We start from the raw sequence: 26220 nt of genomic DNA on the forward strand, positions 1-26220 counted from the left end.
GCTGCCATAGACTTTTGTTGAAGGAAGACTTATGTCACAAATATTACTCAAATACTTTGAAGATATTATTAAGCACGCAGATGGAAATTATTTGGTTCAAAATGTGTATTCAAGTTTCAGATAATAAAAAATACCAAACAAAACCACAAAGCTTTGAGATTAACTTTCTTCAATGGTATGCAAAGATACAGGTATTAGAGGAAAAGTCCTCCTATAGATTACTAAGTTGCTAAAAACTGGGAAGTAAACTATAGGAATGCCTAGACAATTTTTAGTACAAAGGTCATCAGTAGTCTGAGAGGGATTTTTATTTTCATAAGCTCTGTGGAAAAATGGATGCATACTAGGATGATAAAGTTTCAGGCATAGTGAAAATTAAAAACAGATGTATAGAGGCTCAAAAGAATCTCATAAAGCTGAGTAATTGAAGAGTAAAATGTCAGATAAAAATCAATCTTGACTGATCTTTGCCTCTGAGGCCAAGTTGCACGGCACAAATGACATCTACAAGGCTAAACTTCTCCCCGCACCCCACTCCCCCACCCCCCCAATAGGATGTTGCATCCAAACTACCTCCTGGTAGTTTCAGTTGGTCCTGGACAGATGCTAGCGCTCTCACCTGAGCCTAAATGTTGTTTTAGGAAAGTGCAGAGTGGCAAGGTCCAAGCCATGCTGTGAGTACAAACGGTTAAATCTGGTACTAGTGATGTTCAAGCCCAGTCTCCAGCCCTGTTTCCTCTGTTACTTTAGGCCTAGCCTGAATGAGCTAATGCAGCTCAATGAGAAATGTTGGGAATGTAGTGGAAAAACCAGCCATTAGAGCTTAGCAACAGATACATAGTTCAGCCAAATGCAACCAAACAGCAAACATCATGAAGTTGCTGTGGAAATTTGCAATTAATTTGAAGTTCAGATGCTCCGTACAGGTAATGTCACCTTCTCAGCATACATAGAAGAGCAAAGATGACCAGATGTGTAGAAGTCTATAACCTGTATTTCTGAAGTCTGAAAAACAAGGAAGAAAGGAAGTATTTTTTTAGCATAGATCTTTTTGTTGATCCAGTATGCGGCAAGCTAACAGTTCTGTCAGCACAGCCAAGGGGGACAGTGAACTGTTTGACTAGCAGCATGTCGAGGAACCACTTAACCCGACTTTGTCAATGGAAAATGTACTTGGATAACAGCACACTGAGTTTAATTATGTTTAATTATTTTAATCATTTAGACAATTTGAGCGAAATGAGTGACTATCGATTATAGAACAGGAGGAGATTGTAGATGGTAATCTTCTCTGGGTCTGAGAGGGGTGGATTTTTTTTTTTTTTTTTTTTTTTCCTGTGGAACACTTAAAACTCAGGTGTAAGGAGTTTTCTGGGGAAATTATAATGGGTTATAAAACTAGTGTCAACTGGTGTTGAGTCAATAACAGGTATAAATTTTATTTGAAGGATTTGTCTTAAGCAGCAGGACTGAAAAGCTAAAAAAGAATTAGTCATTTAAAGAATAATCTTTTCTAAACAGTAATGCTGAGTTTCTGTTCTTTATAAATTCCATGAAGACATTTACATCTATTGAACTAAATATATGACATTTGAGGATGCTTGTTTAGTATCCATAGATCTCATACTCTTTTGTAGGAGGCTTATTGTTGTGGTGGAGGGAGGTTAGCAAGGTCTGAATTTTTTGCGCTGGCTAGCGCATCTGGTTCAGTTCAGCCACAAAAAGACCCCCACTCCTGATAACACTATTACCTCTTTATAAAGCCTGCCTTGCTTGTTATCTTTAGACTGTTATGACTTTTATGATGCTGCTACCAAACAGAGGGGAATTCTTCATTCTGCAAAAGACCTGAACTGTAGCAGAAGTTTTATAATTATGACTGTCATGATGAAGACAGTTGACAGATACACCTTTTTCATGACAGAAGAACTGAAGGGCACCCTGCGAAATGAATTTGCTACAGATTTGAAACAACAGGATGTCCCTTTTCACACAACTCATGCCTAAATTTTGAACACATTAGCATAAGATATTTTAGATGTTAAAAATGTAAATGGGTTCAAAAAGTGATTAGACACATTCCAAGGAAGAAGTACTTCATCAAGAGCTGTTACATACTATGATCCTGATGCAGCCTCCAGCTGAGAAAATTCATAAGCATCTGATTGCTCTGAGGACATACTGGAGTAAGTATTCTCTGTGCATCTATAGTGTGTGCGCTCTCTCCTTTTCATATAGCGTAGTTTCTTGATACTTTTTCTGTAATGAGCTGTTACTAGCCATTGTCATAGACAATGAACTTGAGTAGATGGACTTTTAGTTTAGCAGTGTAGGGCCATTCTTCTCTATCATTATGCTTCTGCTGCCTCTCTAGGATTTTTATACCATCCATTTTTAGAAGTGTGAGTCAAATTGTTTTAATAACACATTTGAATATGCTGGAAAAGAAATTGTATTTTTATATTATAACAGATTGTTATAATTGTATATCTTTATAGCATTGTATGTCTAAATTGTATATAATTGTTATCTTTTTAGATAAGCTGCAAGAGGTCTTTTCAGTTGTAACACTAAGGCATCTTTCAAACCCTTTGGAGACAGCACCTTATCCAGACTCATGTCACTTAGCTGCAGTACTGAGTTAAATTGTTTTATTCTTTCTTCCAACCTGCATTATGCAGAGATACCCATAAGTGATGATTGTGAGTCTTCTTTGGCTTGCAGAAAAAGAGAAGGTTTATCTTTATCCAGTTGAAATTGCTGAGTAACACTGAGCAATAGAATAACTTTCTTGTATTTCTTTTAATGCAAAGCTAGAATGTTTTATGTGATTGTTTGGTTGTTCAGCTTGTAGAAGGGAGCTCTTCTACAGGGTTATTGGTCCTTACCCCAAAGTGCTACAGTTTCATTTCATTTGTCATTAAATAAGTATGGGGAGTGAAAGGGAAAGAGATGATTGTGGTGATGAGGAACAAGGGTTAGGAAATTAGTAAGACACAATTCAATAATAGGTGTGGGAGGAGGAATGTATGGGAGTTTTTAAAGGATTTATAGTAACTGGGTGTAACGGTCGCATTAGGTTTTGGTGATTGAAGTGGGGAAGTGACAACAGACCTGTTACAATTATGCTAATTTGGTTCAGGTTGGTTCATTGTGAATGCTCGGAAATATTTTCATGCAGTGCGTCAGGTATTTGTGTAGCAATAGAGAGATGTTTATTCCTGGATATTTGCTGGGCAGTGTTTTTATATTCACCGTAGAACACTTGTGGAGGTTTATCACAACAACTTTTAAAGCTCGTAACTACACAGTGACCCATCTTTTTGAATCAGAGTTGTCATGACCTACACAGTGAATGCCTCTTTAGGACAGGAGGGGGTTACTTCATTTGAAGTTTTAAATTACTGGAATGTGCTCTTTTTGCATTGTATAACCTAGGAAGCCACATCATTGTGACACCTGCTGGCTTACCATCATGTATGTATTTCATGGTATATCATGTAAATGTGCTTTAGGAATAATCTGAGTTTTCCCTATTGCCTGTTACATTTCTTAAGCAAAATTTTAGTTCTACAAATGATAGTGTGTCTTACAGGAATGCACTATTACCAGATTGCCTTTTCCAACTGTTCTCTGGCCAAAAATATTTTTATAGAAAAATAATTGTTATCCTCCCCTCTGCCAACATGTTCCTCAAAAAGCTTTGCTTATGAGTAGTCATCAGTGACAGTAAATCTCTGATACATTTGAATGTTTGCGGTGCCTATTTGTCATGGTTTAACCCCAGCCAGCAACTAAGTACCACGCAGCCACTCGCTCACTCCCCCTGCCCCGGTGGGATGGGGGAGAGAATCAGAAGAGTAAAAGTGAGAAAACTCATGGGTTGAAATAAGAACAGTTTAATAATTGAAATAAAGTAAAATAGTAGTAGTAATAACAACAGTTTAATAATAATAGTAATAATAATATACAAAGCAAGTGATGCACAATGTAATTGCTCACCACCCACCGCTGACTAATGCCCAGACAGTCCCCAAGCAGCGATCGCTGCCCCCTGGCCAACTCCCCGCAGCTTATGTACTGAGCATGACGTCATATGGTATGGAATATCCCTTTGGCCAGTTTGGGTCAGCTGTCCTGGCTGTGCCCCCTCCCAGCTTCTTGCTGGCAGGACATGAGAAGCTGAAAAGTCCTTGACTAGTGTCAGCACTACTTAGCAACAGCTAAAACATCAGTGTGTTATCAACATTATCCTCATCCTAAATCCAAAACACTGCACTATGCCAGCTACTAGGAAGAAAATTAACTCTATCCCAGCTGAAACCAGGACAGTATTGTAGCAGCCAAATGTATACACCAAGTACAGTGAAAATGGCAGCATATAATATAAGGAAAGAGTATTACAAGTCCTCTCAAATTCTGGCTTTGTTCCATCAAAAATTTGTGTTTGCACTGATTAATAACAATGAACAAATTATGAATTAACATGGTTTGAGCAGGTCTGAAAATAATTTAGCCTCTTCAAAATGTTTGGCGTTTCCATTTGCAATAGGCGGCAGGGAGTGTTGAAGAGTCGCAAAAACATAGGAAATCTCAGATACACTGTTGTCTGACATAGTCCAGTCCAGCATCTTTTATCGACCATTTTCAGAGCTGAATACTGATGAATGGGCCACTGGCCCTTGATGGCAGTTTTGTATTTCATAAATAAGTCTTAATGATTTGAGAACGGATAAACTAAAATTTTGGAATATGTACTACAACTGTATGTTTCCTCACAGACAGATTTATTTAAGCGTGGCCAAGATTGGCCCTTTGATATAGGGATATAAGTAAGATGCTTTTGAACACACTTGGAAGAAACTCTCCAAATGTATGCTTTTTTTCTGGATGGTGTAAGTTATTTGAACATTTTCTTTGCAGTGCGACAGTGGTGATGATGCTCCTGTTCACAGATGTGGATGACTTGTCATCATTCTGAACTTGTCATTTGTTAGTTTATGTATCTGTCTGTCAGCTAATTATCTGGAGGTGCTTCTGGAGCACTTCTAGGAATATAGCAGTGCTCATGGAATCTAGAAGAGCTTCTGGGGTCAGCTGAAACATTCATCGGGCGGGTTTCTGATTTTTAGCAGAACCATTTGGTTTTTTTGAATAGGAACAACGAAAGAAGCAAAGCTATATACACAGAATCCTCAGGAATAAATGTCAGGTTAGAAGTTCAACTTTTTTCTTCTTTTTTTCTTCTTGTAAATCTGTAGTTAAAGGGAGGGAAGATACTTGATTTTAGCTTTTCTTAATTTTTAATAAACATGCATAAAATCTTGGGTAAATACATCTTTGTACTTGACTTATATTTGGTTTTCTGTACTTTTGTGATGCATCTTAAAATATACAGTAATGGCTTATTTGAAATAATACAATATTTTCTCTGGAAGTGTTGTCAACTCCAGAATTTCTTAGTTGAATTTTTTAAGAACTCTCTCTTCTACAGACTGTTAAGAAATGATTGGCTTTTTCTGATTGATCGCCTCTACGTAGACCTTCTCTTCAGGTATTAAAATCAACACCTGCTTAGGTGTTTATACCTTATTTGCCTTTTGATAAATGGGCAGAATAAAGCCTGGTGTTCCTTAATTTCCTCTGCTTCCCTAGGCTTGTCATTTTTTAAATGCATATGTTAATATATTTGTGTATTTCTAAGATTATTGGGACATACACAATTTTTAGTAGGTTTTTGTTTTAAGGTCTTCCATTTCTTTTTATACATCACAGTGATGGAATGGTTTCCCTTGGTTTCAAGGTTCTTCCTCTCTTCATATGTCCAAATCCCTCAGACATGGTTGTCTGTCTTTCAGTGCTCTTTCTGAAGATGTATTTTCTTAAAGAGTGCAGAAACGGAGAGACTCATCTGAAGCCTTTTTTTGTACAGCAGTTAGATGAGATTTGTCTCAGAGCCAAGCAGTCAGGGGCTTTCTGACTGATAGCAAGCTTCATTTAATAAAGCTTTGGTGAGTTCTGACTCTACTTTTACCTGTTAGAAAAAAAATCTTTAGTAGGGGCTTCTGTCATTACTATTTTCATATCCTTGAGGTTTCATCTGTACTTCTGAAAAGGTTAAGGAAAACGATTCCTGTGGTAAGTGACAAGCACACACATTTCCATAAGGAAGATCAAGTAAAACAAGGGCAGGTGTTTCTTCATTCTTACCAGGGCCTTTTTTGGTATTTTTGCATCAGACCAGGTTTTTGAAAATGTTTTTAGAACATGTCCAGGATAAGAAGAGGAGAAATCAGTGAAAAGTGGTTTGGTAACTCTTGAGTTTCCTCGAGGAAACAGATTAGGAATCCAGAGAACAGTATTGAATTTCTGTTCTGAACTTCCAGTAGTCCTGTTATCATCTCAGTTTGACCTCTGCTTTGAAAATACCTCTGATTAGTTGCAAGAGAGATGGTATTTAATTAAATGTTTTCCATTTGACTACTTTAATTTTCACAAATTTTCCTTTTAGTGGTTGCACAAATATATGTTGAGTTCCAAATACTGGTATCCATATAGACAGGAAAAAAAAATCACATAGCTCCAGTTCATTTAATGAATTCTACTAGAAAAGTCTAGTTTTATGCAAAAGCAGACTGTATTTTTTTCAGAGAAAAGGTATCTGGTGTTTCTTACGGCCAACTGAAATGCTGCAGAATACATGCTGAACAACGATGGTTTTCCTTGAGTTGATGATACAAAGGTCTTGTTGTTCTGATCCCAAAACAAATCTAAAGATGAAGTCTCTGTGACTTTGGCCAAAAAAAGGTAGTGTATGTGAAGAATAGTTGTGTAAAGGAAATTGTCAGTACCTAAGTATTGACTCCTGCCTTTCATACTGAACTCATATCTGAAGAACCCTCCTAGCGTGTTTATAAATCCTCACCTTATTGAGTCCTTGTACAAATTCAGAATCTTATAAATTTTCCAGTACTAAGCTTAGCATTTACTAGAAAAATTACTGCTCTGAAGATTAGTGTTTCAAAGACATTGTGGCATAATAGATGACAAACTGAGCTGCTCTGTCAGTAGAGAAGCTTAGAAAACAGCTTACCTGCTTATCCCACTCATGCTTTTTGTAAACATCCTGGGCTATGTGCCCAGTAAAGATAGGAATGTGAAGTGGTTTTATCTAGTGGTTTCTTTAAGGCTTCCCTTATGTACTGAAACTGGAGCCCTTTGGGGTAGCGTAGGATAGATAAGAAATGTACAAAAACAGGGGGAGTAGATGCATTTGGATGAGAAAAAGGAGTGGCTTGTGTAATGTATTGCTGACGGCAGGGTGAGAGACTTATCCCTTTCAACTAATTAACACCTCATACATTCCAACAAATATGGAATATTTATTGTTGTTTTTAATTTTCTTGCTGATTTTCATTTCCAGCTATTAGTAGATTGTTCAGGTAAGATTCTACAGAGCCTGGGTTTCTTTGGGCCGGAAAACGTAAGTTCCAGAATATAACATGTTGCAATTCAGATAGTAAGTACTATTTAGATTAATATTAGCTGTTAACTTAAACAGACAACCTAGAGTTTCTAAAAGAATGTCTGCAGTTATATACTTGTTTTAAGGTTATGGGAAATCCTTTTATATGTCAAATTAAAAGACGCTATTGCTAAATGATAGATGGAATGAGAAGTAAGTCTAGTGACTGATAATATTTTAAAACAGAACTGAAGCATTTAATCAGGATTTTTTGCTTGTTTTGATAATTACAGAATGGTGTTTAGTAGAAGAACACAGGCTTCTGTCATGAAAATAATTCGAGTATTTGTTGTGCTGTGTTTTGGATCAAATTGTGTACAATATGGTTATGACTAGCATTGACCAGGTGATAGTTTCAATTGAAAGATGATTATTCTTAATCTTTAGACTCTAAACAACCTCCCAATATGTTGCCAACATGAACGTGTCTTTGGGGACAGAACCCAGTCTGCACCATATGGCTGACTGCCACGTCTTCCCACTGGAAAGCTAGCTATTATTTTCTACTTTATACTGTACAGTAGGGTGCATCCACCCCTTTACAGCATTCAGCCATAGCTTTTTATTTTATAGTAATCTTTTCTATTACATATTCACAAGAATAAATTTTCTCTAGCCATGTAGGTCATATTTCTTCCAAGCCAAAGCTGAAACATGATGGACTCATTTAATTCCTAAAGAGTCTTTCTAAAAATTGTAGTCTCTAGCTAGGATTTTTCTTGGAAATGGACACATTTTTCCCCTGTCACTGGCAGTGTAGGCATACCTTATCCAATTTCATTGCCATACTACGATAGGCAAGGAAACAAAAGTAAATTAGGGAGTAGTTTTGCATTCCTTCACTGTACGTGGAATTGTAATGGAAAAAGAAAGCAGTAAAGGTAATAATGCAGCATTAATCAGTAACTGGAATCACAGGCATCTTTTAGAACGAAGTTAGGGATTCTGCCATTGTGCTGTCAAAGCAAGTTTCTCTCCATGCTTATTTTCTTCTTGAGATTTGACTAAATAATTCAAAACCAGGAAGCTAACAATAATTCTAAATCTTAATCCCCTTCCTTCTTTGACTGTTGCTAGAATCTTCTTATCTAAAGAGTCAATCCTAAACCATGTAAGTGTAGGATTGGACCAACAGAAGCTGCTCAGTGGTATGACTTAACTCTGTTTCTTGTGAACGTTAAAACAGTGTTTCAAGATTTGAAGATAACAACATGAATTCTTACATAACCCTTTCTCTGCATGCTGTACAGATATCTAAAACATATTAAAACTTCTTATTCTTTCCACTAATGTGCTAGAGGAAATGAATAAATAGAAGTGAATATTGGTGTAGATCATCATACCCTTTAAATGGAAGAACCCATTAAATCTAGACATCTCTGCAACTGCTACATTTCACTAAAGAGGGTGTGTCTGTTTGTGTCTCCTGCCTGAAGGTAGCCATAATTGCATCTTTTTTTTTATTAAATATGAAGTTATTACAGATGAAGGAACTTGTTATGCTCAAAAAAAATTTAACAAGCATCTTAGCAAAGACAACTTTCGATGCCTCCTTAAGAGTCTTCAGAATCTCAGGCTCTTTTAGTAGGCACCAACTGGCCTTGAGTAGCCCAGTCATTAAGAAACTGAGATGCCAATGAGTCCTGTCTGCTCAAGCAATGTTCACTTGAGCCAGAACCTCTTGGTTCCCAGGAAATAACTCTGTGGTCGATCTAAGCCTGCACTGCTGCCCTCAGCTTCCATCCCTGGGTGTGTATATCCTGCCTTTCCCTTGCCTTAGTCCTTGTGCTTATGTAACCACAGATTATATCTACAGCTCACTGCGTTGCTGCAGCTGAAAACTGCCCCAAGGCAGTGGGGGGAGCGCAGAGGTGGCAGCTCAGGCTTAAATTGGTTTCTGCTGGTGTGGACCTGCACCTTGCAATTCCATCTCTGGTTAGGTTCGTCTCTTCAGGAAGAGACAGTTTCAAATATTCTAATCTGAGATTGCATCAGTTGTAGTTGGTTAAGTAATAGGTGCATGTTGGCAAACCATTGGATAAGGTTTGCGTAATAGATCCATCAAAAGAAAAAAGAAGTGCCATGCAATTCTTTAAAATTTGGAAAAAGTACACATTTTGAAATAATATGCATCCCTCTTTGAATCTTTTTCCATGTGTAGGTATCAAAGCGAGGACTTTCCAAGAATGACATGTTAGACTGGATAAAATATGCTCAGAGTGGACAGGGTGCTTAAAGGAGTTAAACCTTAACACAGGTTGTACTAATAAAAATTGCAGAGAGAAGTGGTGTACATCTGAATATATCAGCACATATGGGAACTGATATATATTAGTTCAGAGTGAAAGCTGAATTTTCAGTGTGTTAGCTATCTCTTTTTATAGTGAATCCATTTTGTCACATTTTGAAGGTGACAGGAATTTGCATCTTTTTCAAGTAAATTAGAATACTAACAGACACCACTTTACCAAGTGAAGACATTGCTGTGGCTGGAAGAAAGACAATAGAAAGCAGGACAGGCAATTACAAATCATATGATTCATAAGTGAATTCTTTGTAGGCTAATAATTCAAGATGGTGAAGAGTGTTCTTCAGATAAAGCATCTCAGGTATCAAATAAGCCAGTCTGGCACAGCATTTAAAAGCACTAACACGTGTGCTAGAGGCATTTGGCTGACCTTTTGTTTATTTTCTGGGAACATCACCTCAGAGAATAAGACTGAAATTTCTGTGGGGATTATTTCTAGAGTAATTTCATTGTTACTTATTCTACATCATAGTATGAATTTTACATATACGTTTAAAGAAAAGTAAATGTAGTGAAACCAACAGGCTTTTTCCCTCTCAGCTGTCTTATAGACTGTCTAACTTGAAACCCTTTGTATAGAATTCAGGCTCAGAATGCATGCAGTAACTTGGAAGTGACCCTGGAAAATAAATTACTATTTTACAGAGTTTTTCATGCATTTTTGTGTGCTTTTGTTTTGTTTGGCATTATTGTTTTTATATACTAACTCATAAAAGTGGGTTTAAAACTGTTATTTGTCCTTTTTTGCTATTTTAAATCCTGCAGCTTTATTTGCAGTATTACTGTCTTTTTTGTATGGTTAGTGTTGTCTAATGAACTTATAAATACTTCTTTCTACTAGAATTTTAATAATGCCATCTGTTCACTTGATGGAAAACGGTGAAGCACGTTGAAGCAACTTCTTTTTTTTTCTTGACAGCTGTATTTTTAAAGCTTAAGATTTGAGGTTTCCAGTTTTTTCTTTAACAGTGACAGTGAACAATATTGCAAACAAAAGGATACATTTTTGCGCAAATCTTACTTTTTGAATTACATGTATGATTTTCTTTAGATGCAGTTTGGTTTTTTGATCAGTAATAAACAGTATTATTTTTTCTTTTGAGTAGAACTTGTTTTCTACCACGGCATTAAAGTAAAGTAATCCTAGAGAGGTCAGTGTGAGTACATCAAAGTTAGTAGCATCTGACGTCTTTGTCCCAGCTTCTTACTCACCCTGGCATCCCTGTCCCTCTCCCCCTGCATCTCCTCCTTTTGAAACTCTGTTTTGAAGCTCTTCTGGCTCTTCTTTCCACTTTCAGTCTTGGTTTATTTAATTATGTTAATGTTTGTCTTTTGAACCACCAGCTTATTATGTAGTTATTAAGCTGTTCTCTTTGGTGTACTGTTTTGTAACTTAATTTCACTCCTCCAATTAGGTGTCAAAACAAGTGGCCTTGATGTTTAGAAATGGTCAAGTTCCTAGTGGCTCCTGAATGAATTAGTGCTGCTGGTCATTTATTGCTTGTGAAAATCAGATGGCCTTATATGTATGTCTACGTGGATATGAGACCCAAACGGTTTAACTAACGCAGCTCTGGTGTTCGTTAACCAAGTAGATGCAGAATACAAAGAAAGCATCTAAGGAGCAGTTGCGCGACAGGGTTGTTTTTCCAAATTCCTCTTCCAGGTAGTTGTGTGGCGCTTGCTTGTGTAAGAAACTCATGCTGGTGTTGACAGAACTATATGGCAGGCCTGATGAAGGAAGTTGGGAGGAATGATGCTGTAACTGACAAAATATGAGATTCCTCATGACTGTTTCAAAACTGTTTTGAAGGCATGGGGAGAAGGGACTTAGATTATGAATTACCCTTTTCATACTTGCAGGAACAGATTTCTCGCTTGGTTGCCTGCTCTCAGTGTGTGATCATTAGTAGTTCTCTTAGATTGACAATTTGGGAGATAGACATAGCTCCTTATCCCAGCAGGTGGCAACTTCAGCCATGCTGAAGAGGTATGGTTGGCTCTGGTTCCCTTTATTCCACTGACAGAAGTGGTACTTCCACTCTCTCTTACTGCTGTGTTAGATATAGTTTATTAGCTTCCCAGCTGATTTCTTTATATATTTCCTGAGGTCTTATTAGTATTTCAATTAATTTACCATCTGCATTGGATTTTGTTAGTTAAATAACAAAGCACATGAAAGTAATTTTGTCTTGCATGAACACATCCAGTTCTTCATTCACTCTAAGCTTGTACATCTGTATTTGCAGTTTTATTTTGGATGTTTCTACAATTTTTCTTCCTCGTTCCTTGATATCTATCTGTCAGGTGGGCTGTGAGCAGAGATTTCCTTCTTAACCTGCCAGTGTAATCTCTTCTCTGTATGGGTGCGTGTCTGAGGCATGTTTGCCTTGCGTCCTCTAAAGATGGGATGCTTTCTGTCACCAAGTTTTTCTCACGTTCCTAATTGTAGAGGTACTGTGATTTACCTCCCTTGCTTACGGTTCAATGTTTTGGTCAGCTAGATCCTTATGATGGGGCAACCACCTGTGCCTGACGGTACAGCCAGTCCTCCATTTGAAGCCTGTGCCAAAGTTTCTGTAGTTCATGTTGGTATGCAGTAGATTTGTTGGCGTAGTGGAGTGTGAGGATGTGAGGTAGATATATTCAGAAATGAGAAATTCATCAGTCCACTGTCGACTGTGTTCTGCCTGTTGATTTTTAAGGAATCTCTTAGAGAACCACTGTAGATAAAAGGACTGAGTAATCTGGATGCTGAGGTGCCAGGGTATTTCATGACCATAACTCCTGATGTATGTGGACTGTTAGGTGCCATGACTTTGCAATGTGTTCCGGTGCTGAAGTGTCTGATGTTGGCTGTCACAGTGTCTCCTTGAGGTTTACACAAGACCCATCGGAGGTATATAAACAAAGTTTCATTTGGAACATTCTTGTTTTTAGCCAGGAACAACTGGTATGTGTCACGGTTTTTATGTTGCTTTTTAGTAAGCTCACTGTCCAATATTATAACCTTCATCAATTATGTCATGCATTGAATGAGAGATTCATTACATAGTGCAGAGCCTTAAGATGATGCTATAGGCTGACTCCCCACAACTTAGTGAATTATCATGCTCACTTGAGCTGTGGTAAATCATCATGCCTACTAATAGTTGAGGTATTTAGCTTCCTTTTATCTCAAGGAATTGGGTGCCTGATTTGTTTAGAGATTTTTGGAAATCCTAGTGCATGTATCACTGCCTGAAAACTTTCGAAGTCTGGCCTATTATCTCTAATACTGTACCTGCTGCTAGGTAGAGTTAAAATTTTGCATTTGTTGAAATGCCAGTATAAGAATACTGAACTCCATAACATGTCTTGGATTTTTTCTTTTTTTTTGTTGTATAGCAGCCAAAAAGATAAATTTTGTTACTGTTTTTTTATTTTTCTTGTATAATTCCTGTGGATTATAATTGTCTGTCATTATAAATCTTTTTATAGTAAAACTGTCTAGTTTAGAAATTCACATGGTACTGTCATTATCTTTCATAAAGAGCTATCTATAATTTTGTAGTTACATATTCTGTTCCTTTACGCTCACTGAAGTTACAACTTTTTTTTTTCCAACAGTCTCCTCCTTGCAAGCAAAATGTTTCACTCGTGGTGGTGGTACTGATAAATGATAAATAGTTCAGTCTTCTCTTGGTTTCAATCTGTTTATTGTGTTAATGTAACATGCCATTTTTCAAAGACTCCAAAGTCCTAAATTATCAGCACATCATTATTCTGTAACACTCAACACACAGTCACTGAGAGCTTGATTATGATTACAAACAAATCAGCTGAAATATCCTAAAAGCAAAAAGGCTTAATTTGTAAATTCTATTCTGTCACTTTTTCTTCTTCAGCATTATCTGGATTAATTTGAACATTTTCTCAGTTTCTCAGTTTTCAGTCTCCAGGGTAAAATAAATAAAATACATCTCTAATACAAATGTATGTATGTTGTAGTTACAGTAGGGTTTCTTCAGAGGGATTGAAATGATTCCCCTGACGTAAATGTTTCACACCGGATCACTACACCCTCCCATGTGGTAACCTATCATCTCAAGCTCTAATGATCCCTTACCCTTGTTGACGTTAGCAAACTTTTCCTCTGGGGCATTTTCTTTTGTTTCTTTTGTCAGCTGGTCTAAAGAGAAGAAAACTGCTCAGTCTTGATTTTTCTGCAGATGTTGAGGATTTTACTGCAAAGTTCAGTAACACGACATTGGTTTTCAATGTAGTCAGAGACACAGAAACAAGAAAATCAGGCAAGCTGCAAAGCTTCTTGTTCTACTTTAGATTCCCTGTAGCAGATAAACACCGGAATCTGAAAATTTTAACCAACTTCATAAGAGTGTGATAGCTTACAATTTTATTACATGGGCATGTTTTTCCCTAAAAAAATCATGTATGTTTCTAAACAAAGAGGTGAGAATATAGTAAACGAAAAGGTAGGGTTGAGAGCAAAATAGAAAGAATTAGAGGGAGAAAGCATAGTAAAAATGTTGGTATCTGATGCTCTTTTTCCCCAAGGTAAGTGTAAGATTATATTTTTCCCAACAAGCGTAATGCTGTTATGTTCTCTTGCTGTCACTGAGCCATATGCAGTATTTCCTACTTCAGAAGCTGAGAACCTGCTGAAATTTCTTGGCCTGTTTGCACCAAAAACTCTTTGAAGCCACACTCCATGCCAGGGATGGGAACTTCATGTCACTGAACTGTGTGCACTCTGTGATCCCATCCCTTGTAGGGCTGAGAATGGAGGATGGGCTGTCTACAGATGTTGGGGAAGGAGGAGGAAGTGCCTTTCCTTAAAATCCTCCAGATAGCTTATCAGTCAGGAAGAGGTATTCATGGACTAGGAATGGACAAGCCAACTCAAGAGGCCCAGTAGTGTTGAAAGAGTATGCATAATAATACATGTTTTTAAAATATCCAAAGCTCTTGCAATGGACAAGGTCTAGTGTGGCTTTCTCAGGTTGTTGGAGCTTTGCAGGACCTGCTTCTAGTAGCATTCTCTCTTCATGATCTCCTTCAGCCCTGGATCACTACACATAACAGGAATGCCGCAGCATTTAATACATGAAAGCATTTCTGGTTTCCAGTGCCTGCTGTAGCAGTTCTATTGATTTCATGGAATTGCTTAAGGTATATGTCCGAGTAGTATTTGAGCCAACAGCACCGTAATTTTTTCCTTCTCATTGAAAACACCTGCTGAACACAATAAAACTTCAACCTTTGTGCAGTATATTTGAAACACATTCAGAAGTGAAGGAACAGCTCTATTCAGTAGTGAGAGAACAGCTTAATAGTGTTAATGCTGTTTCTGAAATATATCAATTGCAGTAAACTTCAAGGGTACCTTATACTTGGCAACCAGTGGGATTCTGGGAGCAAAAAATAGCGGAAAATCAAGTTTGATTTAACAAGAGTGATACTGAAATTGTATTACTACTGGATGAGAGACTTCCTTCACCAAACATGTTTGCAAGACCTATAATCAATTTTAAAGAAAGCTGCCTACAACAGCTAGTGCAGTGAATGCCAAACAGAATTGAGTGTCAGGCAAGAAACATGGTAGATACAGGCAAAAAGGTGTAGCTGCAAACTGGTAAGTATGAAAAAAATTGTAAGTTGTTATACATGCTCTTCAGCCCATTGTCTAGTGGCTGTATTCTGGTAATAAACAGTGATGATTGCACCTTGTTGACTGGTAAGATAGATGACCTAACCAATTAAACACTCTCTTCATTCAAAAGTTGTGTTGAATAGGATATGAAGACATGGGCCAATTACCATAAAACACAATTGTAGACTTTCTTGGTAGAGTACATTTGCTGCTGGAAACTATTAAAGTTTCTTTCTGGTGGTCAGAGACCAGGTTCCAACATGATTTTTGCTGAGGTGTATTCAACTTGAGAGACTTTTACAGAATTTTATGAAACTTTTAGCTTATGTGGGGAAGCTGTCATTCCACAAGTTCAGAGGCACATCCATCATCCTGCTATTTAACAGAAGTGAGAAGGTAAGTCTATGTTAATTATAAAGCAATTTTCTTGATCATCATTTTGTGGAAATACCCTGCTTAAATTAGCCTAAATTGTCACATCAAGTATACAGTTGAGAATTTTTTGTCCATGGATATAGAAAGTGCGGAGCTACTATCAGTATGCTTTGTACTGCTAAGCAATTTCAGAAATGAGCAAAATCTGGATCTTCCATATGCCTATTTTGTTCTCACAAGGGCTGGTGATACTTTCAGAGGGTCCCTTTTGGAAATTTTCTGGCCAGAATAGATTGTCCTGCAAAATTGCTCCAAATGTTTCATCAGTTTTGTGAGGGCTAAGACCATAGAAAACAATGAGCTTCCAAACATTTAGGTGTCTCTAATGAAGTCATATGCATTGTCTCGTGGCTGCTATTTTGTGTAGTGTCCTGTTTGCTTACATGTAAGGAAAGTATGAAAATTTCAGGACACCTGGCAGACAATATGTTTCTCTGCTTACCATCTGCAATGAAGTCTTGGTTCAGGACTTATTTATTTTCTGAGCCATGTTACTTTGTTGTTTAAGGAGAGGAAGAGCTGAGCATCCTTTTTCAGGAACTTTTATAAAACGTGGATCTTACTGTTGATGTAAAAAGGCTAGAATTCATGTTTTGTCCTGCTTCAAGGAAAGAAACTTAGTGTGCCACCAGGGATCAATACTAATGAATATTCCCTTTCAATGTCTAAGTCTATGTCTAAACAGGCTGTCTAAGTTAGTTTCTATGAAGTAACATTACAAGTGCTTCTGAATTCTGAAATAAACCCAGACAGTCAAAACTCAGGAGACCTGTTCAGGTGCTCTCAGTGAGATTGTGCATTAAGAAGTAAGAACATTTTTGGATGATGGCTTTAGCGTTTCTGTTATATATGTGTGATAGTTGCCACTTTAGAAAACTCACCCTCAGCTAAGGTGTCTTTGAAAGATCTTACAAATTCAGTGGAGGCATAAGCTGCCAGATAAAAGGTGTCTAAAATAAGGATGTGGTGTCTCAAACAAGGGTGCAAACTGCAATTAAAATAGACTAACCAACTCATCCGATTGATGCTATTCTACCACAGAAATAAATTAAACCTGGTAAACTTTATTTCATGGTGGTGAGATCAGTCTTTAACCAATCTACACTTATTGATGTGGAATTTCTATTGATGTGTGGGTGTATGACACTTCTCAAGGGAAGAAAAGGCAGCAAAGATATTTATGCTGGTCTAATTGCATTCCAAACAACTTGTGTCTTATTAGCTGAAGGAAAAGGAGCCTAAAGCAAATTTTGAAAAGAAAAATTATTAGGTCAATTTGACATCTGCTGTGTGGGAAAACATTCCTTGGGAAAATGTGACTGTACAGATATCTGGGATCTCATAAACAGAATTAATCCTAAGCATTTGTTTGCTGTCATCAACAACAATGGTGGACCAGCAGTAGTATTTAACTACACAGAACAAAGAACAGCACAAGATGAGGGAGAAAGTGCAATATTGTTTTTCCAAAAGAGTTCCTGTGGTAAAACTTACTAGGCATTAGAATTATTGCTTCCTTGATAAATGCATCAGAATATCATATCTGAGATGTTGAAAGCTTGCTTTGTATTAAAGTTGTCTTTGTGACTACTCTGGCTTAGCATCTTGCAATTGTCAGAAAATCATTCACCTTTGTTGTTTGGGTTTTTTTGTTTGGGTTTTTTTTTTAAAAAAAGCATGCATAGAAATACAAGTATGGAATGAGATTTATTTTTTTTTTTTGTAATGTGCCAAGTCTAAGTTTTTCCTATTAAATGAACTATTACACAATTTAACACCCCTTCACACATCCCCCAAAAAAGAGAACCCCAAACCAAACTAAGCCTGGCCTCGTGTGTATTGTGCCAAATACCAAATGTGGCCTCATTTATACTGTGCCAAATGCCAAACCTTCTGTGGAGTTTTTTTCTGTCTGTTTCCTTTCTTGTGTTCTGCTTCTTCCTATCTTGCTTGTCTTGGTTTAGTATGGAAGCTTTCCCAAATGGATGTTGTCTTTAATTACCATACCAATTATTACGCCTATCTGTAGTGTGCTGTGCAGTTGTTAATTAGAATTGTACAGGTAGTAAAGCTAAGGTATTAAAGTCTGTTAAATTGGATTTTTGTTTTTAAAACCCAAATCTTATCATGGAACTCTTCTCATTCTTCCAAGCCTCCTCCTGATGTCACTACCCTCTGAAGAGAGGTTTTTAAATAGTAATGTTTGCAAAGTTGTCAAGATAAAACCTGGTTTTGAAAGTTTAGAAAGTGAACCATTTTCTGCACATTTAGTGGGCTGAACCAGCTCACTGTGGGGTAGAAGAACATTATTGCTGGTGCAAGGGTTTTGGTCTGCAAACTTGGTGTACGGAGGTGGGGGAAGCCCTTGAAATCTAGTTCTGTTCCCCACAGTTTCCTGGTTTTCCAGTTGTGATATCAGTGCATGTCTATGCTCAAATTAACATGATATTAACATAACGGCATTTATAGCATCAGCTAAACCAGGGCATTCTGCTAGATTACTGATGCGTGCCTAGTGCTTCTGGAGGACAAAATTACCTCTTGCTCAGGTCGTGTGCTCTTCTGAGCTGCTCCCATCGCACTGCTGCTGACTACCTACCTCACTGTGCATCAGGCCCCGTTGAGAATCATGGTGTTAAAAATACAGCTTGCAACAGCCTTGACTGAGCAGTGTAGCCAAGTTAATGTATGTCTGTTTAGTGATTTCTTTTCAAGAGTTCATCACTTTATTTTTGAAACTGTTAAGAGCACTGTTGGCATATTCAGAGTGCCAGAACTAAATCATACACATTTCTTGTACTGTTCTGTGTTAATAATTATGTCAGGTATCACAAAAAATTAATATGATCCTCCTAAATTCTGTGAACGGTAATACTACCAACAAATGGGATTGAGAGGGTGACACTTATTCACGTATCATGGCTGATTGTATTTGATGTCTAAAGAAAAAGTGAACTCCAACTGAAAAGTTTCTAGTGGCTGGAGCATTTGTATGATCTCTTTCACCAACACTTGCTTTCTCCCAGGGTGTTTATTTACCTCAGTGCAGACACTAATAAGATGCTTGCCCCTGTCTGGCTGTTTTCCCACGCAATATGCCGTAATAAATGGGGACCTTTATATTCAAGCACAGAATTTTTCTGTGAGATTTAACTCTGTAGCAAGCTGCTATTTATTGATGTACTTAATGTCTCTGAATTTATTTTAATGGTTAATCTGTTTCTTTAAAAGGTACATATTTTACAGGGATGGAACTTGATTTACAAACAAGAGAATGGTGTGTTTGTACCTTTTTAAACAAAGAGAAGTCATGGCTTTTAAATAAACAGGAGTATGCAAATTGAGGGTATTTTTCATCACCCCCCTGTTACTTTCATATATTAACTAATCCTGTATTTTGGCTATTAAAATAATTTGTGGGAAAAGCTGCTGTTCCAATGATTTTCCCTGTATTTAGCCCACAGAAACTAAGTCGTAAGGGAAGTATCATACTCTGTGCTATGCATAAAACCACAGCAAAGTGGTACCAGCACTGAGGTGTACATGCATCCTATCACTCAGCATGTACATGGGCCTTAAAGACTGCATCTCCAGAAAAGCAATTTAATTCACTCCAGGTTCATGGGGTCACGTTTCTTCCTTTACTCTTGGGGGGGGGGGAGGCGTCTTGTTAGGCCTTTGGTTTCTTTTAATATGGAAAATTATTTTCTAGCTTATTTTGTAGTAATTTTAATTTGCGTCTAGATGTATTAACAGAGTATTTGATGCTATTTTTTCCCTTCTCCCCCTCATATTTTGCTTTCCTCCTTCCCCTAAACATATCTTCCATTTTTCCCACCCATTCATAATCCCTGAATTGCAAACCTTATCTGTGGAGTTCTAATACCAAACTTCCCAAACACTTACCTTTCTTCTGAAAAAATGGCATATTGATTATATCTTTTTTATTCTAAAAAAGTATTGTCTCTAATAATTGTTCCATGAAACTTATCTTTATTGACTACCATAAGTGTTATTTTTTCCTTCCTGATCTGTTAGCATATTTCTTTTAATTTCCTCACAGAAAGGAATCAAAAGTTTTTTGATGTAATGACCGTCTGTCCATTTTCATGTCTTGTACCCAGCAAAATGGACCCATACATGGATGGGGGCTTCATATGTTACCTTTGTACAACTTCTTAATAAAAGAATGATTCCTTTATTATAAATAAATATTATAAAGGACTACTTCTTTATTATAGATAGAGGAATTAACAATGAATTGCAAGGCAGGAGTGACACCTGTGTATCTCATGTTATACAAATTAAAGCACAGTATTATATATGTGTGGGAAGTTTCATGTTGGGTTGATGGCATTTGTAACATCTTGCTCAGACTATGAAATTGCTTTGTCAAGGATCTCAAAGAATAGGGAGTCATTAATTGCTCTTTCTGATATTGGAGCACTGAAGTTTTTTTTATGGTGGCTCAGATAGAGATTATGCAGACTTTTATACTGTGTAGTAAGCTTCAGATTTGGTACCTTTAATCTATCCACTGTATATGATTGGAAACTGCAGTGGCAGTTGTGTCTCGCCATGGTGTGAAAGCCATAGGATGGTGATGGTAGTCATTTATACTAGATACATTACAATAAATTCGTTTTGTTCCAATGGAGGGAGATCACTAGTGTGATTTACCCATGCTTTTCAGCATATACATACATGATTTGGGTAAGAGGATGCAGGGTTGAAGTTAATTTGAAAAATGAGGTTGGTTTTGGGGTTGTTTTTTTTTTTTTTTTGTAGGGTATGAAGTTATTCAGGGTGCTAAAAGTACTGAGTAACTGAGAGATAAAACAGCTGACAAAGTTAATACTGATAAATGCTGACTGCTTTACATGAGGGAAGATGTTTCTAAGTTTACATATACAGTAGTGGGCTCTTAATTAGTTGTTAGCGCTGTGGAGAGAGATACTGGTATTACAAACTACAAAGGTTTGAAAATGTTAGCCCAATGTTTAGTAACCATCAAGAAACAGGTAAAATGTTAGGAATTACTCCTTTCAAACACAGAACAGACCCCTAAATCATCCCTGTATCATTCTGTAAGTCCCCGTTGTGTTTTCCTGAGCCGCAGTATTGCCTGTAGTTCTGGACTTCCCATCCTGGAAGGATGCAGCGGGATAGAGGAGGTAGGAGCGCTGAGAGCGACCCGCAGTGCCGAGTGGCTTGCTTTGGCACCAGCAGCAAACTAGACCAGACCTCTCAAGCCAGGGAAGGTTTTGATGGGGTGTGAAGCAGAGAAGGGCTTGTTTGAGAGATTTGTAGAATCACAGGCTCCATAGATGAGGTGACTAGAGGGCATCAGATGAAATTCATAATGTGCAGATTCCAAATAAAATAGAGATAGTTTTTCTCATAATATCTATTTAAACCGGGGAACTCGGAGAATGTTGCGAATGCTGAAGGATGGTGGCTCAGGTTTAAAAAACAAACAAACAAAATCTAACACCCCTCCCACCTCCTGAAAGTGTGAGGAAGAAAACCCTGTCCTAGTCTTTTAAACAGAACTGTATCACCACTGATTCAAGGAATGTTTGATCCATTGGTTGCTGAAAACTGAGAGTATACTCCAGGGAAAGTGTCCTTATGTCGTTACACGGTTTTCTGCTGTTCACATCTTCTGTTGCTCACTGTTAGAAATCAGGTAGTAGGGGAGATGGATTTTGAGTCTAGCTTTGGCTGTTCTTGTAACTGGTGTGTAGATTCGTCTGGTCAAGGAAGGTAACATCGCTGAACATTGCAGAGTATGTGTTATACATTGCATTGCTACCTTAAATAGCTCAGTTAAGTTTATGTCTGTGTTCTCCATGTGCAAATTGCTGGTGTATCATTTGATTGGGGGTAAGAGAAGACTAATATTCACTCATAGTTGTGCAATATATTATTTTACTTGGTATCACTCAATTTTGAGGAGGAATCTGTATGATTTAAGAGTTCTTTCATTGAAAATTGGGTCTTGAATCTGGTTTCTAGAAAACATTTTTTTCTGGCTTTATTGTTTAAAAGTTCACCTTAAATGGCAAGATATGAAGAGCCTTTGCTGGTGATAACATTGAAATACTTGTAAATGTGTGCTTCTCAGGGGGCACCTTGAGATCCCTCCTTCACCTGGGGATGATTTTGGAGAAAATGTAGTGTGTCTGCTATTAAGCAGCCTAGGTGATACTATGTGTGTATCTGACAGAGATATCTGAAGATCCACTCAATAGAGATGTATCAAAAGATGTATGAATTAATATAAACATATGATCTTTCTCTGTGAGATTAAATCTATTTGGTGACTTAAAATTAATTTCCAAAGCATAGTAATTTGATCCCTAGTATCAAATAAAAGGTTACAAATAGTTCCCTTCATGTTTTCAGAAACAGCTCACCAACTGGAGGTTTGTAAGGGTGTGTTTAAGCTGCTTTTGGTGTGGCTGAACTGGAAGTTGGAAACTCTTCCTGTGGCAGATGCGTTCTTGCTGTATAACTGCTTTCCCTTTATTTTCAGAAATACTGCTCAATGTTGTAGCTAGTGCTCTGGTATTGTACCTGTCTTTATTTTTACATATTTAAATTACAAAAAATGCATGAGACTCTGCTTGCATTTGGAAGGACAAAACACTGAGGGGGTGGTATGTACATGTGTGTGTGTGTTTTAAAAAAAAAAAAAATATAAAACCTTGTAATCTATGTGGTTTTAACATGTTATGCCAGATATCAGCGATATTCTTCTATTCTTATGGTCGCAAGGCTTTTTTTCCACATCCAAAGTAGTCAACAGGAATAGCATCTTTGATCTTCAGAACAGAAAGTCTGTCTACTCACTGACTTGCTTGTACATGTAGGATGTTGGTGGCATATATTTGGTAGCAAAGGGCCTCTACTTCTCAGACTGTGCAGTACCAACAGTTGCTGACTGAATTGGAATCTAAATGTAGGAGAATGATATAGGACTTACTGGCTTAACTGGCCTGTGAATTGATTTATGAAATGTAGGAAATTTTGTATTCTTAAGTCAGGACAGAATTTTTGAATACTTTATCCTAATTTTAATTTATTTTCAGATTTAGAAGTTTAAAAGATTGTAAATGCACACCAGTCTCAGGATATTTCAATTACTTTATTCAGCCATGTTAGAACAGTTTTGTACAAAGGTGCAAAAATTGTTTGAATTCAGTCTAGAAACTTCCCTGAGTGCCTAATTGTTTGTTTTCTTTCCTCTTAGATGAATCAACTCCTAAAGAAGTCAGCAGGGTAAGTGCTACTCTTTATCCCCTCTAAAAAGAATGTAGTCTCTGAGGACCACTGTTCACTTGGGATTATTTTTGTGCAGTCTCTGATCAAGATTTGGCTCTATTACCTGGACGTAGTGGATCTCCAGAGAAAAAAAACTGGTGCACTGACTGACCAGAGAACAGTTAATAAGGAAAGTAAATAATAAGAACACTTGGTTTGCTGTAAATAAATTAAAGGGTATTTTGCATTAATAAATTTAGAGTTCTCACAGTGCTATCTTTGTGATCCAGTTTTAAAAAGGTACTTCATGGAAACCAGGAAAATCATGGGACTTTGAGATCAGGCCTAACAGCAGACTATTTAATCAGTGTTACTGCCTTGAGAGATGGCAAGCATAAGAGGAAACAAGGGAAGGAATGTGCTCTGTCTAATAACTCCCTTCAAGCTGTGCTGTTGTACAGATGAGCTAAATTCTTTAATTTGAAATATTTTGTAGTGTACTGTATGAAGTGTAATGTAAAATCTTAAAAAACATATTCAGTAAGAAATTCCCAACTCTAGCCTTACATCTGATTGACACTGTGTCTTGCAGAATATCAGTCCATGGTTGACGTCTAGTTAGGGGGATATGGTAGAAACCAGTGCCTTTTCTGGGAATGGCAAAAGATCAGTGCAGGACAATCTCTTGCCCTCAGATATGTCCAGTCAGCCTGAAGGACCCAAATGTTATTTCATATAAGATGAAGGAGCCGCTTACAACTTTCTGAGGTGGAATCATAGTCTTGTTTTGCTCCTCTTCTTGAATGTCTTACATAAATTATTTCATGTTCCCAGGAGAAACACACTAGTGTCAGACACATATTAAAAATATGGCTGATTGAAAGACTGCAAAAGCCAGCTGGGTGGTCTTTCTCTCAGTAGAAGTCCTTTGGAAAATACTAGGGTATGGAAGGAGTGGAAACAGGCTGGTAGTGGAAACCTCAATTTGGTAAACCTGAGAGCAGAGGGCTGGCATAAGGGGGAACTGAAGTTCACCTCTTACGAGACTACAAAAAAGAGATTAAATGATGTCTAAAATTAGTTTATTTGAGCAGAAGTTCTCCATATACATGATGTGTTATGGATGTATAAGGGTGTTGAGAATTTAGGTCAAAATTAATATGTTTTAGTAATTTATTAATTTATAACATGTTTTTTGGTCACCCCTTAGTATTCAACAGTTATGGCAGTTGAGTAAATACCTATCAGTGCAACCAAAGATTATTATTAGTAGAATATCTGTGTATATTGTTTTGATTTCAAAATAATTAAAGATCTGCCTAAAAATATCAGAAGCTGTAATTATTTCTGTGGAAGAAATTTCCTTTTAATTGTCATTAATTTGGTAAATAGATTCACATTTTACCTAAAACTCTGTAAAATGGAGTTACAAAACATATCTAGGTTACCACACTTGAGCTATTTAAGGCAAAAAAAAAAAAAGCAAGCTCTGGAACCCTGAACGCCCCCCGAGTCTGCCCTGCCAGTCACCCACTCCGTCTCTTAGACATGCTGGTCCCAGCCATCTCAGCCCCCAAAGTCATATATAGTGACTCAGAGGTTTCCTGAAGATGGATGGGCTGTCACTTCAAGTCCTGGAGTCAGTGGGGTGCAGATGATACTTCAGATGTTCTGAAGTAAATGTTTTCTCCCTTGGTTTTCTTTTTTAGCTGTCAGTCTTTGTGCACTTGGTGTGTATACTATGTTACACTTTTTTTTTTTTTTTTTTAAAGTACAGTACTTGAGGGCCCTCCGTAACACACCATACCACAAATGAACATGTTTGTTAGTTTATAGTATTTTTGAATAATGCAGTATATAATAATGTAGACCATTGTAAATACATCCTCTTTCTTGAGCAGCAGCTCAAACAGATGCCAGTTTAATTAAAATCTGGACATAAATTAGAATTTAAATTAGGAAAGTTCTGTATGTGAGTAATGTTTTTCAGACAAAAAGACATGTTCATGCTGACTGAAGAATTACGAGTTTTAAAGTCATTAAGTGTTACATTTTTAATTCCTGAAAATGTCTGCAAGAAGCAGCTTATATCATAGGGAAGCAAAAATAAAGGTTAGTGAAAGGAAATTTATTGCAGAATTAAATCACCAACTGGTTTAAAATATTCTATTAGTTAGGAACCAAGGTAGAAATATGCTGAAAAAAATGTGGGTTTCATCACTGGATTCCGCCCCCCCCCCCCCGCCATCTTTCAATGTTGGGCAGAGTGAAAACATTAAAACATTCTTAGTCATATGCTGTGACATCAGTTGCTTCAGTAGTCTCCTTTTCTGTTGTGCTTACGCGGGACAACAAAATTAAATTGGGGGACGATATTTTTTGTTAAATTTATTTAAGCCCTCTCTCCCCCCAAAAAGCCTCACCTTTTTTCTTTATAAACTTACAAGATTATGAGATTGTTCTAGGGGCTCCAGATACTGAACTTGTCATTAATTTGCCTTTTTTTCTTTTTCTCAACAAAACGGTGTCCAGAATTCGAAAAAAATCTTTCACTTCTTGAATAATTGGAAGGAAGATTCAGTATTTTCAAGGGTTTATATTGCAGTTTCACACTTTGAAAATTGAGAAAGTTCTGAAAAATGCTGTTGTATAGGAACTGCATTTTTAATCTTTTGCCATTTTTAGCAGCTTAGTAGAAAAATGAAAATAAAGTAACAATCTTGGCTACTAGCATTACATTGCATGTTTTTGAAACAAGGACAGAGTAGGAGAATCCTTCCACATATTTTAAATTTTGAGATTTGTAGAATAGAAAAGAAGCTTTTCAAAATTTATTGTCTTTAAATCTGGTCTACTAATGCCAACTTCATCAACATTTTGGTGTTCAGAAGTTATATGTAAAGATATCCTAGATTTGCCTGACATAGTAGCTGGCGGGGCTGGGGGGGAAGATTTCTTGATTCCTGTAGCCTGCTTTTGGCAGAACAACAACTCTGGTTCCAAAATATCTCCTGAGCATCTGTGACCAAACAG

The 26220-nt window shown here is 37.2% G+C and overlaps 1 protein-coding gene across 1 annotated transcript in view; it reads left to right on the forward strand.

Annotated features, from left to right (window-relative positions):
* Nucleotides 1–26220, forward strand: part of PDE10A (phosphodiesterase 10A) — a 197001-nt gene that overhangs the window by 95071 nt on the left and 75710 nt on the right. Inside the window, exon 3 of the mRNA XM_075707658.1 lies at nucleotides 23177–23205. Within this exon, the coding sequence (XP_075563773.1) occupies nucleotides 23177–23205 (29 nt within the window). The remainder of the gene's footprint in view (nucleotides 1–23176; nucleotides 23206–26220) is intronic.

Source organism: Pelecanus crispus, chromosome 3 (genome assembly GCF_030463565.1).
Source record: "Pelecanus crispus isolate bPelCri1 chromosome 3, bPelCri1.pri, whole genome shotgun sequence".
Lineage (NCBI taxonomy): Eukaryota > Metazoa > Chordata > Aves > Pelecaniformes > Pelecanidae > Pelecanus > Pelecanus crispus.